We start from the raw sequence: 16780 nt of genomic DNA on the forward strand, positions 1-16780 counted from the left end.
TAAACAGCAATAATGTTCAGCAAAGTAAGATATACAAATAAGTCAACATGACCAAAATGGTCAGTTGACCCCTTTAGGAGTTATTGACCTTTTTAGTCAATTTTTAACCGTTTTTCGTAAATCTTAGTAATCTTTTACAAAAATCTTCTCCTCTGAAACTACTGCGCCAAATTAATCCAAACTTGGCCACAATCATCTTTGGGATATCTAGTTTAAAAAATGTGTGGCGTGACCCGGCCAACCAACCAAGATGGCTGCCATGGCTAAAAATAGAACATAGGGGTAAAATGCAGTTTTTGGCTTATAACTCAAAAACCAAAGCATTTAGAGCAAATCTGAAATGCAGTAAAAGTGTTTATCAGGTCAAGATCTATCTGTCCTGAAATTTTCAGATGAATCGGACAACCTGTTGTTGGGTTGCTGCCCCTGAATTGGTAATTTTAAGGAAATTTTGCTGTTTTTGGTTATTATCTTGAATATTATTATAGATAGAGATAAACTGTAAACAGCAATAATGTTCAACAAATAGGTCAGCATGACCAAAAGGGTCAGTTGACCCCTGAAGGAGTTATAGCCCTTTATAGTCAATTTTTAACCATTTTTTCGTAAATCTTAGTAATCTTTTACAAAAATCTTCTTCTCTGAAACTACTGGGCCAAATTAAACTAAACTTTGCCACAATCATCATTGGGGTAATTTGTTAAAAAAATGTGTGGCGTGACCTGGCCAATCAACCAAAATGGCTGCCACGGCTAATAATAGAACATAGGGGTAAAATGCAGTTTTTGGCTTATAACTCAAAAACATGAGCATTAAGAGAAAATCTGACAGGGTTTAATTGTTTATCAGGTCAAGATCTATATGCCCTGATGTTTTCACATGGATCGGACAACCCGTTGTTAGGTTACTGTCCTGAATTGGTAAAATAGTCAATTGACCCCTTAAGGAGTTATTGCCCATTATAGTTAATTTTTAACATTTTTCATAAATTTTTGTAAATTTGTAGAAAATATTTTCCACTGTAATTACTGGGCCAAGTTCATTATAGACAGAGATAATTGTAGCAACAAGAATTTTCAGTAAAGTAAGATCTACAAACACATCACTATCACCTAAACACAATTATGTCATGAATTTATCCGTGTCCATTGTTTAATATGCACAAGACCAAGGTGAGCGACACAGGCTCTTTAGAGCCTCTAGTTTGTTATTATCTTGAATATTATTATAGATAGAGATAAACTGTAAACAGCAATAATGTTCAGCAAAGTAAGATCTACAAATAAGTCAACATGACCAAAATGGTCAGTTGACCTGTTTAGGAGTTATTGCCCTTTATAGTCAATTTTTAACCATTTTTCGTAAATTAAAGTAATCTTTTACAAAAATCTTCTCCTCTGAAACTACTGGGCCAAATTAATTCAAACTTGGCCACAATCATCTTTGGGGTATCTAGTTTAAAAAATGTGTGGCGTGACCTGGTCAACCAACCAAGATGGCCGCCACCGCTAAAAATAGAACATAGGGGTAAAATGCAGTTTTTGGCTTATGACTCAAAAAACAAAGCATTTTGAGGAAATCTGACATGGGATAAAAATGTTTATCAGGTCAAGATCTATCTTCTCTGAAATTTTCAGATGAATCGGTCAATGGGTTGTTGGGTTGCTGCCCCTGAATTGGTAATTTTGAGGAAATTTTGCTGTTTTTGGTTATAATCTTGAATATTATTATAGATAGAGATAAACTGTAAACAGCAATAATGTTCAGCAAAGTAAGATCTACAAATAAGTCAACATGACCAAAATGGTCAGTTGACCGGTTTAGGAGTTATTGCCCTTTATAGTCAATTTTTAACCATTTTTCGTAAATTAAAGTAATCTTTTACAAAAAGCTTCTCCTCTGAAACTACTGGGTTAAATTAATTCAAACTTGGCCACAATCATCTTTGGAGTATCTAGTTTAAAAAATGTGTGGCGTGACCTGGTCAACCAACCAAGATGGCCGCCACCGCTAAAAATAGAACATAGGGGTAAAATGCAGTTTTTGGCTTATAACTCAAAAACCAAAGCATTTTGAGGAAATCTGACATGGGAATATAAATGTTTATCAGGTCAAGATCTATCTGCCCTGAAATTTTCAGATGAATCGGTCAATGGGTTGTTGGGTTGCTGCCCCTGAATTGGTAATTTTGAGGAAATTTTGCTGTTTTTTGTTATTATCTTGAATATTATTATAGATAGAGATAAATTGTAAACAGCAATAATGTTCAGCAAAGTAAGATCTACAAATAAGTCAGCATGACCAAAATGGTCAGTTGACCCGTTTAGGAGTTATTGCCCTTTATAGTCAATCTTTAACCATTTTTCATAAATTTAAGTAATCTTTTACAAAATCTCCACTGAAACTACTAGGCCACAATCATCTTTGGGGTATCTAGTTTGAAAAATGTGTCCGATGACCTGGCCATTCAACCAAGATGGCCACCACGGCTAAAAATAGAACATAGGGGTAAAATGCAGTTTCTGGCTTATAACTATGAAACCAAAGCATCTAGAGCAAATCTGACAAGAAGTTAAATTGTTAATCAAGTCAATATCTATCTGCCCTGAATTTTTCAGATGAATTGGACAACTGGTTGTTGGGTTGCTGCCCTCCAATTGGTAATTTTTAAAGAAATTTTGCCGTTTTTGGTTATCTTGAATACTATTATAGATAGCGATAAACTGTAAACAGCAATAATGTTCAGCAAAGTAAGATCTACAAATAAGTCAACATGACCTAAATGGTCAATTGACCCCTTAAGGAGTTATTGCCCTTTATAGTCAATTTTTAACAATTTTCATTAATTTGGTAAATTTATGTAAATTTTTACCAAATATAGTTCTCTGTTACTAATGGGCAAAGTTCATTATAGATATAATTGTAAGGAGCAAAATCGTTCAGTAAAGTAAGAACTTCAAACACATCACCATCACCAAAATACAATTTTGTCATGAATCCATTTGTGTCCTTTGTTTAATATGCACATAGACCAAGGTGAGCGACACAGGCTCTTTAGAGCCTCTAGTTATTTAATTTACCTGTGCACTTTGTTGTGGGACCTTGTGTCATCATGCATGATAAGTTTTTTTGTGTAATGCAATTGCTTAAGGAATAATGCGAGAGTTTAGTCAATCAGAATAACGTATTATAATGAAACATACATCTAATGTTATTATTTCAGCTTAATGCGATACAAATATTTCACTGAATGTGTAACCTTTTTTATATGGTAAGATGGGTTGGGTTCTTTTTTAGTTATTCATATTTGATTCACCTAGTATTACTTGTACAAGAGCCACAGAGAAGTATTATATTAGTGTTGCATTGTTTGGGCAAAGACTTGTTCGGTATACATTTATGGGCTGAAGTGTCCCAATCATATGGTATTTTTCTGCACAATTTAGAATAGAATTGTATTTGAGTCACAAAGAAAAAATATATAAGTCTTGCATTACTTTGGCTTATACTTAGTTGTGTGTATAAATGTATGGAGTGAAGAGTTCCAACCATATGTTTTTTTTCTACACAGACTAAAATAGAATTGTATTTGAGCCACAAAGAATTACTATATTAGTCTTGCATTACCTTGGCTTAGACTTAGTTTGGTATAAATTTATGAGCTGTACTAATCCACCCATATGGTATTTTTTTTCTACACAGCCTCAGTTTGAATTGTTTGTAAGTATTGACTTTCTTTTATCTCTTCTCAGCTCCGCCAGTTCCAGCTCAGAAGTTTGTGAGTACCATATTGACTTTCTTTTATCTCTCCTCAGCTCCACCAGTTCCAGCTCAGAAGTTTGTGAGTACCGTATTGACTTTCTTTTATCTCTCCTCAGCTTCCCCAGTTCCAGCTCAGAAGTTTGTGAGTACGGTATTGACTTTCTTTTATCTCTCCTCAGCTCCGCCAGTTCCAGCTCAGAAGTTTGTGATTACCGTATTGACTTTCTTTTATCTCTCCTCAGCTCCTCCAGTTCCAGCTCAGAAGTTTGTGAGTACGGTATTGACTTTCTTTTATCTCTCTTCAGCTCCGCCAGTTCCAGCTCAGAAGTTTGTGAGTACCGTATTGACTTTCTTTTATCTCTCCTCAGCTTCCCCAGTTCCAGCTCAGAAGTTTGTGAGTACGGTATTGACTTTCTTTTATCTCTCCTCAGCTCCGCCAGTTCCAGCTCAGAAGTTTGTGAGTACCGTATTGACTTTCTTTTATCTCTCCTCAGCTCCGCCAGTTCCAGCTCAGAAGTTTGTGAGTACGGTATTGACTTTCTTTTATCTCTCCTCAGCTCCGCCAGTTCCAGCTCAGAAGTTTGTGAGTACCGTATTGACTTTCTTTTATCTCTCCTCAGCTCCGCCAGTTCCAGCTCAGAAGTTTGTGAGTACCGTATTGGCTTTCTTTTATCTCTCCTCAGCTCCGCCAGTTCCAGCTCAGAAGTTTGTGAGTACCGTATTGACTTTCTTTTATCTCTCCTCAGCTCCGCCAGTTCCAGCTCAGAAGTTTGTGAGTACGGTTTTGACTTTCTTTTATCTCTCCTCAGCTCCGCCAGTTCCAGCTCAGAAGTTTGTGAGTCCCGTATTGACTTTCTTTTATCTCTCCTCAGCTCCGCCAGTTCCAGCTCAGAAGTTTGTGAGTACCGTATTGACTTTCTTTTATCTCTCCTCAGCTCTGCCAGTTCCAGCTCAGAAGTTTGTGAGTACGGTTTTGACTTTCTTTTATCTCTCCTCAGCTCCGCCAGTTCCAGCTCAGAAGTTTGTGAGTACCGTATTGACTTTCTTTTATCTCTCCTCAGCTCCGCCAGTTCCAGCTCAGAAGTTTGTGAGTACGGTATTGACTTTCTTTTATCTCTCCTCAGCTCCGCCAGTTCCAGCTCAGAAGTTTGTGAGTACGGTATTGACTTTCTTTTATCTCTCCTCAGCTCCGCCAGTTCCAGCTCAGAAGTTTGTGAGTACGGTATTGACTTTCTTTTATCTCTCCTCAGCTCCGCCAGTTCCAGCTCAGAAGTTTGTGATTACCGTATTGACTTTCTTTTATCTCTCCTCAGCTCCTCCAGTTCCAGCTCAGAAGTTTGTGAGTACGGTATTGACTTTCTTTTATCTCTCCTCAGCTCCCCCAGTTCCAGCTCAGAAGTTTGTGAGTACCGTATTGACTTTATTTTATCTCTCCTCAGCTCCACAAGTTCCAGCTCAGAAGTTTGTGAGTACCGTATTGACTTTCTTTTATCTCTCCTCAGCTCCGCCAGTTCCAGCTCAGAAGAGTGCCCAGAAGAAGAGAGATGATGAAAACAAAGTGTTTGATAACTGTAACTTCCCTCATTGTAAGGACATGATGAAGATATTCACTACTGTGTTTGGTCTCAGATCCTTCAGACAGAATCAGCTGGCGGCCATCAATGCTGCGTTACTGGGAAATGATTGTTTTATACTCATGCCTACAGGTGGTGGTAAAAGTTTATGTTACCAGTTACCTGCTCTTGTCACTGGTGGTGTGTCCATAATTATATCACCACTTAAAGCATTGATACAGGATCAGGTCACACGTCTCAACTCAATGGAGGTTTGTAAAATAAGTCCAAATTATATTTATTGTAGATTCTTGAAAACATACAGGTAATGGATTTTGAAAAACAAGTAGATAAGATTACAATTATTTAAGGGTACTACTAATAAGAGCTTTCTGAAATATTTTATCCTGCTTCATGTGAACATTATGTGAACATGATGTACCATTTAATGTGTTTCAGGTTCTTTTCTCTTCAAATTTATGTTTGCCAAATACTTTAAAATTGCTGAGTAATAATAATCCGCAATCTGTGTCAGTGCATATTGATTTTATTAGGTATAATTTCTTCAACTGTCAAATATGCATGTTTTAAAGAATTTTAAGTATAGGTACAGTTCTGGAATTCAGCATATTTTAATAGTAGTATCAAAGATTTACTCATATGTACATGCAAAGTGACATTAGGTGGGTTGATACACGAACTGAGCAGTAACTACATTTTATATTGTCAAATACAGATAGTTATTATGAATGACCTAAAATATGGTGTTGAATAATTTTTGTCTTTATTATAAAAGTATATCTGAAAATCTATGTCAGATTGGTTCATTCCCATATTTCCAGATGCCTGTGCAAGACTGGTATCAAATAATTCATAAAGACTTAATTTATATTTGTTCAAATATTGTAGATTCCTGCTGGACAGTTATCATCAGACTTAGACGAACAACAAACAGCCTTTATGTACAAGAAACTTCATTGTAGAAAACCAGAACTTACATTGTTGTATGTTACCCCTGAAAAGGTTAGATCAAGTTCTGTTAAGTAATGAAGGCTATACTTTTATTGTCACTGTGGTCAGTGAAGTTCAAATTATATTCCATATTGCTGCTAGCTGTTAAATGATTTATTATTTTTACTGCTGTCAATAATGGTTTGTGCTTATCAGATAAGATAAAATAAGACATTTCTTTTTTTAAGAATCAAAAGGTTCATATATATTTACTTGGCATAGAATTATTTGTCTTAACCAGATAAAATAAAGTTCAAATTCTTTTGATATTTGTTTTGAATGTTAAAATTATTTATGTACACTGTTACAAATGTTTAGATCAGGGTTTTTTCCCACAGATATCTGCCAGCAATAAACTTTTGAGTTGTTTTGAGAATCTTCACCAGAGAGGACAATTGTCCAGATTTGTAATAGATGAGGCTCACTGTGTCAGTCAGGTATACTGAAATAATTAATAGAGTTGATTTCAATTTGAAGGTTTAATATACAAATTGTTATTTATCAGTCAAAAAAGATTATTAAGTTGTTATTTAGGAAGAATATTTTAAGTGCAAACTAACAAATCTTGTTTTACACTTTGATTCAATAAGAATAAGAAAAGTTTACGGTCAATCTGACACTCATACAGAGCAGAATGATTAATACAAATGTAGGATATATATACATATAAAGATATACAATATAAACAGGGTTATCAAATTCTATGATTATATTTCAAATAAGGATGTTCACTACTTTGTTTCAAAATAACAAGTTGCTTTAAAAGATTGTTTTAAATTAATAGTATATAAATAGATACTAATTACGCCGAAAAAAATGAAGGGTTCATGTGCTTAATTTCAAGATATAAGCCATTTAAAATTTGGCAAGAAATAATTCTCTCTAGATTTTTCATACATTTCACATTGGCATCATTTTCTTTTCAAAAACAAAAATATAACAAGGATTTTATAAGATTTTCCAATATGGCTTTTAAAACTATATTTAAAAAAATTATGGAAAAAAATAGGGGTTAGTGAACATTTTAATAAAACCAGATGATTCTGAATGTCTGGCAAAAACTCAATAACAAGAGTGAACTTCCTTATGATTCCTCAGTGTTATACAGTGAGTTTTAATTAGATCAAAGAGTTCTTATTAGGTCAAAGAGTTCCAATTAGATCAAAGAGTTCTAATTCTCCTTAAGATCATCTTTGATACTTTAGCTTCAAAATTTTGTATTACAATAACTGTTATGAAATTTATGTGTACAAAATAGACAAAGAAATAAGAGTCTAAGATTTCAATATCAAAATGTTTTTGATCAAGTGCTATAATATGAACATTCTTATTGACAGTGGGGGCATGACTTCCGCCCTGATTACAAGAAACTGAATATGTTAAAACTGAGATTTCCTGGAGTTCCTGTGATGGCCTTGACAGCCACAGCTACCCCTAGAGTTAGAAAGGATATCATACATCAACTGGGAATGAGAAATCCTAAATGGTGAGGAAAATTTTACTCCAGATAGAAAACATGTATATATATTCAAGATGTAATTAAAAGGAACAGAAACAATTACAAATTTAATGATATGGAACACAAAGTGATATTAATGTAGTATAAAGGAACAGAAACTATTACAAGTGTAATGACAAGGAACACAAACTAACAAATGTAATGAAAAGGAATACACACTATAACAAATGTAATGAAATGGAACAGAAATTAATACAAATGTAATAGAAAGGAACTGAAACTATTACAAATGAAATGACAAGGAACACAAACTATTACAAATGTAATGACAATGAACAGAAACTATTACAAATGAAATGACAAGGAACACAAACTATTACAAATGTAATGGCAATGAACAGAAACTATTACAAATGAAATGACAAGGAACACAAACTATTACAAATGAAATGACAAGGAACACAAACTATTACAAATGAAATGACAAGGAACACAAACTATTACAAATGTAATGGCAATGAACACAAACTATTACAAATGAAATGACAAGGAACACAAACTATTACAAATGAAATGACAAGGAACACAAACTATTACAAATGAAATGACAAGGAACACAAACTATTACAAATGTAATGGCAATGAACAGAAACTATTACAAATGAAATGACAAGGAACACAAACTATTACAAATGAAATGACAAGGAACACAAACTATTACAAATGAAATGACAAGGAACACAAACTATTACAAATGAAATGAAAAGGAACAGAAACTATTACAAATGTAATGAAAAGGAACACAAACTGTTACAAATGAAATGACAAGGAACACAAACTATTGCAAATGAAATGACAAGGAACACAAACCATTACAAATGAAATAACAAGGAACACAAACTATTACAAATGAAATGAAAATGAACAGAAACTTTTACAAATGTAATGAAAAGGAACATATACTTTTACAAATGTAATGAAAAGGAATACACACTATAAAAAATATAATGCCAAGGAACACACACTATTTGAAATGTTATGACAAGGAACACAAGCTATTGAAAATGCAATGAAAATGAACACTAACAATTGAAATAATCTCAAGAAAGGGACAGAAATATCTTTGAATGAAAAACTAATATTCCTCTTAAAAAAAACTGTTGCTGTATTTATTTATATGTAGTTATCATTTATAAAGGTTTGTTCAGAGTTTTAACAGACCTAACTTAAAGTTCTCTGTGATGCCAAAGAAACCATCCACATTAACTGCTGATATAATTAAAAATATCAAAGAAAGGTTTCCTGGAAAATGTGGAATTGTTTATTGTTTATCAAGGTAATTACATTAAAGTTAAATTTGCTATATATTCATAAACATGTTTAAATAAATACTTTAGATGCTATAAACCTGTTCTTGGTGTGTGAAAACTTTATTTTCATTGCATTCTTGAAACTTATTGAATCAGCCTGGATGTCTCCAAGGCAACACTTTTAGTTAAAGTTTGTGTTGGTTTTTTTTATTAAAATACATTTGTAAATATTTTAATTGAAATGCAGTTGATTGTGTGTTGCTAGTAAAACAAGTGATTTCTTTACTTATTATTATTTGACAGTACTTATTAAGTTGATGTTCTTAGATGCTAATTTTGAATGTTTGTTGTGACCCATTATTTCAGAAATGAGTGTGATACAGTAGCTGGTAACTTAATGAAAGCAGGGATACAGGCTGTTTCATATCATGCTGGTTTGAGTGACGGAGAACGTATTACAGTACAGGAGTCATGGCTGAAAGGGTACAGATGCAAGGTATTTAATATTCAGTTTCTGTTTTGTAAAATAAAAGCAGCAAATCCTTGTACTAAAACAAATGCTAATCACATATTGGCAGTTATTATATTTTGAAAGATCTTAGACATCTCAATGTTTTTATAAATGAAGGACTGTTGCTTATCTTACTGAAAAGACAATGTGATCTATCGACATGTTAAAAGGTAATGCAAGTTTCAGTTGAGAAATGCTGATTTTAGCTCATCTGACTCAATGCTATATTTAAACAGATACTATACTGCAATGGTTTTATAGGTTATATGTGCCACCATTGCCTTTGGTATGGGTATAGATAAATCAGATGTTAGATTTGTCATCCACTACTCCCTCCCCAAGTCAGTAGAGGGGTACTATCAAGAAGCAGGAAGAGCAGGTAGAGATGGACTGATGGCTCATTGTATATTATACTATAATTACCAGGATGTCAAAAGACTTAGGAGGATTATGGACAGTAAGTATAGTCTCCTTTTAAAAGCTTATTTAGGAGGATTTTACCAATATTATGAGACTCAGTTGTATATGGTTAACAAGCAGCTACAGTCGGAGGTGCAAGATTTTTTACACATCAATTACTTTACAAACTTCATAGATAAAAATGGTCAAGATCAGAAAATTGCTTCGCCTTAAGAAGGAGATTGATTTTTTTTAAAATTTGTATTCTACTGTTAAATCCACTCACTATTTACAGTCAACATTGCACTTTTATGCTGACAACAGCAATCACATGTTAAACCCATGTGTTTGTGGAACCCTTTACAAATTCTACACCATTTGTTCCACATATTGAGTATTCAGATGTTTCTTATAGTATTACAAGATTTAGTATTAATGCAGTATATTCATAATAATGACTCCTTTATTTTAGTGGATAAAAATGCTAACTGGGATTCTAAGAAGGTCCATATAGATAACTTGTTCAGGATGGTTCAGTATTGTGAGAACGTGGCTGATTGTAGGAGAGCTCAGCTTCTACATTACTTTGGAGAACACGACTTTGACAGGGAGACTTGTGACAGCTTTAGAGGATCCATCTGTGATAACTGTGTATCTAAAGTAAGATGTGTATATGCCTGTCCCAAGTCAGGAGCCTGTAATTCAGTGGTTGTTGTTTGTTTATGTGTTAAATATTTGTTTTTCGGTCATTTTTTTAACATAAATAAGGCCGTTAGTTTTCTGGTTTGAATTGTTTTACATTGTCATTTCAGGGCCTGTTATAGCTGATTATACAGTATGGGCTTTGCTCATTGTTGAAGGCCGTACAGTGACCTATAGTTGTTAATTTCTGTGTTATTTTGGTCTCTTGTGGAGAATTGTCTCATTGACGATTATACCACATCTTCTTTTTTTATATATATATATAGTTATACTGTAGATTTATTATTATATGTTGGATACCAATTTTATTTGGTTTGGTGGGAACAAGTGAACTATAATTCAAATATTTAACGAATTACATATTTTTCATAGGCTTTGCATGTAGAGATTGTTAAAACGACGAAATCAAATATCCACAAAATGCAAGATTCTTCAATCCAGTGAATATTGATTCCCCATCAAAAACCAAATTAATCCACAGTAGTCACATTTAATCTGCATAGAATGAAAAAAAAATCATAAACATTGGAAATATGTATCAAACTGTCACAATCATCACACTTATTTGTCTATGACCCTTGTACTTGAATTTTCCTTTTGAAGTCTTGACATTCATTGAACAAAACTGACTTACAGTAATTGAGTTTGATTTAATATAAGAAGTCATTATTAAGTTATTACCCTCCTTTAAGAGTAGACTAGTCCGACAGATAACTGATCTCAGGGCCGTAACTACCTATGAGGCAGGGGAGGCAACTGCCTCCCCTGAATTTTCTACACCATTTTTTTTGGAAGTAATAAAATGAAATATGTACACGAATAACTTGAATTTATATTATAAACAACACAAGTTAAGTTTTAACAGTGTTATCATGATACGTGATATATATCTGTCATTTTCCGGATTTTTGATCGAAAGTTAACCGTTTCAGTATAGTTTTATTTATTTTTTTGTGTGGCCGTCTGTCTGTTATTCAGTATATATTCGTACGAGAACACATATGAAACTTTGCTTTCGACAATTTTAGATAAAACTTAACTATTCACACTCATTTAGGGGCTCAATTAAGCAGAGGAAGTTCCCCTCGTATTGTGAATCTTTTATGATATCGGAAATTCGTTACCGGCTGAATCAGCTGTTGGATCGTTTTTTTAACGTCACCCGATCGTATGAGAACATTATGGTCAATGCCTTAGTAGTTAAACACTCCCATTCGTTGTAGCAGGGACTTTCTATACTAAGTATATACTTAGTATAGAAAGTCCCTGGTTGTAGTTATATACATGTCTGTTCAACTTACAATGATATTGAAATTCAAGGTCCTCGATAAAAAAAAATCTTGCGTTCTATGATCTTGCTTTATATGTTTTTTTTTTAAACTTACCAGTTTGATTTCTAACAAAATTATCTTTAAATACAAATACTAATTGTTTGCATAAAAATTGCTTCCAGGATCCAGCAAAACTGATGTGTTTCTTAAAGTAAGGAAATCGAAGGAAACAGGTTATTTTTAGACATTTCACTGAGAGAGAAAAATCGGCGGTCACAATGTATTTAATGTTAATAATTATAGGTCATCAAGACGGGGCCTTGGTTTACCCCGAGTAGCAATCTCAGGCTCAGACAGCTTGTTTTTGCATAAAAAATGCTTCCAGGTTCAAGCAATACTGATGTCCCTAAAAGTAAGGAAATCGAAGGAATACGGGTTATTTTAAGCCATTTTACCAAGAAGAAACCGGGGGGGGGGGGGGATGTTCCTCCAAACCCCCTTCCTCAATTGGCGGCCCCCAAACCCCTGCTTCCCCTGAATTCGAACCCTAGTTACGGACCTGGATCTATCTTACATAACCTAATTATGACTTCACAGTTCAGCTAGCAAGCAAGCTAACCACACATATTACCTTTACCTACACACTTTATGTAATCTGCTGTAATTTTTAACAGGGTTCATTTACAATAAGAGATGTAACAGAAGATGTGAAAGAAATCATTAAAGCTGTGAAAGACCTGACCAGTGGTGGAAACAGGAGATCTAATAATTATACATTGTTACATTTTGTGGAGATATTTAGAGGTAGGAATTGTTTCATTCTCTTAGTGAGGTTGATGGCATGTTGTTACAGTTATAACTGCATTGTTTTGTTCATATGTCTTCACTTCAATCTCAAAACTCCTTGTAGATGAGGAGAAAAAAACAATGGCCTTATTTAAACTAAACAATTAAAACAACCAATGTCAACCACAGAAAAGTGCTGCTTAAAAAAAAAACATGAACTTTTTTCTCAAACCTTATTGCACAGAGCTCTATTGTAAGTTGTTAATCAAAGTCTAAAAATTTGGTCCAAGTAGCATTTTGTTGAAAAACTGCATATTAGTCCTTGGTCCCAACATTAAAAAAAGCGATACTGTATAGCTATATTTCATCAGCACAAAAACATGATAATGAAGATTCAGGAACAAAGTTTATCTAACTGATAAACAATGATACAATAAATTGTCTTTTCATTTCATAGATAATTGGTCAACTTACTGAATTTTACATCGGGTATTAAAATAAAATATACATGTAATAAAATAAACTATTTGTTGAATTTACAGGAGCAAAGACATCAAGAATTTGTGATGCTGGACACGACAAGATAAGTTTACATGGTCGTGGTAAAAGTTACAGCCGAGGTGATGCAGAGAGATTATTGAGGAAACTAGTGATAGAATCTATACTGGCCGAGGACCTACAGATCACTGCTGCTGACACAGCTGCCTGTTATATCAGGATGGGAAAGAAAGCTAATGATGTCATGTATAATAAGATAAAGGTACTCACATTTAAATAGAAGAAAAAATACTTTTATTTTTCAGGGGGCATAGTGTATTTTCATGAAAGTTTCATGCAACCTTATACTTTTAATGGCATATTGCATCTGCTTTTTAATTATTTGATTAAAAAAACAACAAAAATTGACTAAATTTTTTTTTAATTAATTGTTGATTTTATAAAACAGAACATTGTCAAAGTGGAGCAGACAAATGACTTATGGTGTTTGAACAGTTGGTTGGTATGCATTAATTTACATTGATTGGTACGTACCCTTTACATTTCAAAGGAGGATTGAATGCTTAAATAGTGCTTTTTTAAAAAGAATTGATATTTCAGCAAATCATAAACCAAAAGATCAAGTTTATATGACTGCAGTGAATGAAAATTTTATTATAGTCCCTATAGAAGCCCAAATGTTTGTTAGTTGTTTATTGCAACCTTTTATCAGTAGGTACAACCTATTCATACAAAATAAGTTTACTGAAGATGACTTGAACTACTGAAAAGATCAGGGTTTAATATTTAGCTGAATAGATAAAAGTTATCAGTGGCGGATCCAGAACTTTTCATAAGGGGGCCCCTTAAACTGACCTAAAGGGGGGGGGGGGGGGGGGGGGGGGGGCGCTCCAGTCACGATATAACTGGACATAACATTCAAGCTCAATACATCTCTGAATTTGGATTGCGATCAAATTTTTGACATAACATGAGTTTCTGACACAAAACAAATGTCAAGATCTTGCAAATCTATTGCACAATATTGTTCAATTTAAGATTTCTTCTTTTAACTTTTCAAAAATTTGGAATTTGAGAAATTTGAAGGAAAAAAATTGAAAACAACTACCATCCCCCTTTTTTTGCAATTAGTTCAAAACCTGACATTTCTTTATACATAATATACAAGTAGTGTAAGGGAGGTAAATTGAACATACCCAACATTGTATGCTAAATGTTTTAGAATTACCTCCCTTACCCTGCTTTTAAATTGTCTTAATTGTCCATTGACCAGAAATACCTAGTTTTTCCCCCTTTTTGCCCCTAATTCTGAAACATTTTGAGTCATAAACCCCCTAAGTCAATACTAACCATCCCTTCATGGTATGGAAACTTGTGGTTTAATTTCAGAGAGATTCATACACTTAAACATAAGTTATTGTTTGAAAACTACAAAGATTATAATTTTGGGCCCCCTTTTTGGCCCCTTATTCCTAATCTATTGGGACCTTCCTTTAGTGGTTTTTGAAAACTTGTAAAAATTTATAGAGATCCATGCACTTAAACACAAGTTATTGTCTGTAAACTAGAAAAATGCTTCATTTTGGCCCTTTTTTGGCCCCTTATTCCTACATATTCGGGAAAATTAACCCCCAACTGAATCCCAGCCTTCCCTGTGTTATATGAAAACTTGTGGTTCAATGTTAGAGAGATCCATACAGTTACACACAAGTTATTGTCTTGAAACTAGAAAAATGCTTGTTTTGGCCCCTTTTTGGCCCTTAATTCCTAGACTATTTGCCCAATAACCCTTCAAAATAAATCCCAACCTTCTACTTATGGTATTAAACATTGTGGTACAATTTCAGAACAATTGAAATACTAATACATAACTTTTTATCCTGAAACTTGATAAATGCCGTTTTTGGCTCCTTTGGGCCCCTAATTCCTAAACCTTTGGGACCATAAACCCCAAAATCAATCCCAAGCTTTCTTCTTTTGTGGTTATAAACATTGTGTTAAAATTTTATTGATTTCTTTTTACTTATTCAAAAGTTATTATCTGGAAACAATCCGTCTTCGGACGACGCTGACTTCAATGTACAATGATGCTTTCCTATTTCCAGGTAGAGCTACCTATCCAGGGAGGCGGTAGAAGAACTGAGGTGGCTAAGATTGGCAGAGAACCAGTCAGTGAGAAACAGAACTTGATTGACAAGTGCTATGATGAATTGGTGGAAATGGCAAAGGAAATTGGTATGTCTATTGTTATACTTCAGCTAAAGAAATTTCTTTGATAGTATGAAAATCTGTGTGATACATAACTAGACTTATGTTAAAAAGGTACAATATATGCTTACAGAAATATCAAACTTTTGAGGATAGTTGTGACCAATTCATTTTGAAGCTTACAGAGAATGAGTTTTTGATATTTAATCGCCATATAAATATTTGGACAATACATGTGCAGAATATATTATATGTGATTTTCAAATGGTCCAATTAAATGGATTTACTTCGTATGGTTAAAACTAAACAGATCATACATGTAAAGTCAAATGTTGCGAGTTTTGCAAGATATGAAAGTTTATCATAACTAATAAGGAATATCACTTAAAATTGAGATCAAAACAACAAGATGTACATTAAAAATAGTGCAAAACAATAGATTATGTTTATTGTAGAAATACACATTGCCACATGTTGGCAATAAATACTTATACTTAAAAAGACTAACTTTTTATGCTGTCTGAGTTTTTAAATACATGTACAAACTTTCTGTGTGCATGAATCAACAAGTTTTTATACGACCGCAAATTTTGAAAAAATTTTCGTCGTATATTGCTATCACGTTGGCGTCGGCGTCGTCGTCGTCGTCGTCGTCGTCGTCGTCGTCTGGCGTCCGAATACTTTTAGTTTTTCGCACTCTAACTTTAGTAAAAGTGAATAGAAATCTATGAAATTTTAACACAAGGTTTATGACCATAAAAGGAAGGTTGGTATTGATTTTGGGAGTTTTGGTCCCAACATTTTAGGAATAAGGGGCCAAAAAGGGCCCAAATAAGCATTTTCTTGGTTTTCGCACCATAACTTTAGTTTAAGTTAATAGAAATCTATGAAATTTTGACACAAGGTTTATGACCACAAAAGAAAGATTGGGATTGATTTTGGGAGTTTTGGTTTCAATAATTTAGGAATAAGGGGCCAATAAAGGGCCCAAATAAGCATTTTTCTTGGTTTTTGCACAATAACCTTAGGTTAAGTAAATAGAAATCTATGAAATTTAAACACAATGTTTATGGCCACAAAAGGAAGGTTGGTATTGATTTTGGGAGTTTAGGACCCAACAGTTTAGGAATTAGGGGCCAAAAAGGGACCCAAATAAGCATTTTTCTTGGTTTTCGCACTATAATGTTAGTATAAGTAAATACAAATCTATGAAATTTAAACACAAGGCTTATGACCATAAAAGGAAGGTTGGTATTAATTTTGGGAGTTTTGGTCCCAACAATTTAGGAAAAAGGGGCCCAAAGGGTTGG

At 33.7% G+C, this 16780-nt stretch overlaps 1 protein-coding gene across 4 annotated transcripts in view; it reads left to right on the forward strand.

The window, feature by feature from the left end:
- The window catches only part of LOC139521653 (recQ-like DNA helicase BLM), a 36811-nt gene that overhangs the window by 15098 nt on the left and 4933 nt on the right, over positions 1 to 16780 (forward strand). For 2 of the 4 annotated variants that reach the window (XM_071315143.1, XM_071315142.1), the window contains exons 12-22: positions 5265 to 5587; positions 6225 to 6338; positions 6665 to 6763; positions 7664 to 7812; positions 8984 to 9121; positions 9462 to 9591; positions 9868 to 10063; positions 10478 to 10665; positions 12653 to 12782; positions 13307 to 13524; positions 15368 to 15497. In XM_071315143.1, coding sequence (XP_071171244.1) covers positions 5265 to 5587; positions 6225 to 6338; positions 6665 to 6763; positions 7664 to 7812; positions 8984 to 9121; positions 9462 to 9591; positions 9868 to 10063; positions 10478 to 10665; positions 12653 to 12782; positions 13307 to 13524; positions 15368 to 15497 — 1815 coding nt within the window. Of the gene's footprint in view, positions 1 to 3752; positions 4476 to 4571; positions 5588 to 6224; positions 6339 to 6664; positions 6764 to 7663; positions 7813 to 8983; positions 9122 to 9461; positions 9592 to 9867; positions 10064 to 10477; positions 10666 to 12652; positions 12783 to 13306; positions 13525 to 15367; positions 15498 to 16780 lie in introns of all 4 variants that reach the window. The other 2 variants (XM_071315140.1, XM_071315141.1) reach the window with 2 other exon arrangements.

Source organism: Mytilus edulis, chromosome 4 (assembly GCF_963676685.1).
Source record: "Mytilus edulis chromosome 4, xbMytEdul2.2, whole genome shotgun sequence".
Classification (NCBI taxonomy): domain Eukaryota; kingdom Metazoa; phylum Mollusca; class Bivalvia; order Mytilida; family Mytilidae; genus Mytilus; species Mytilus edulis.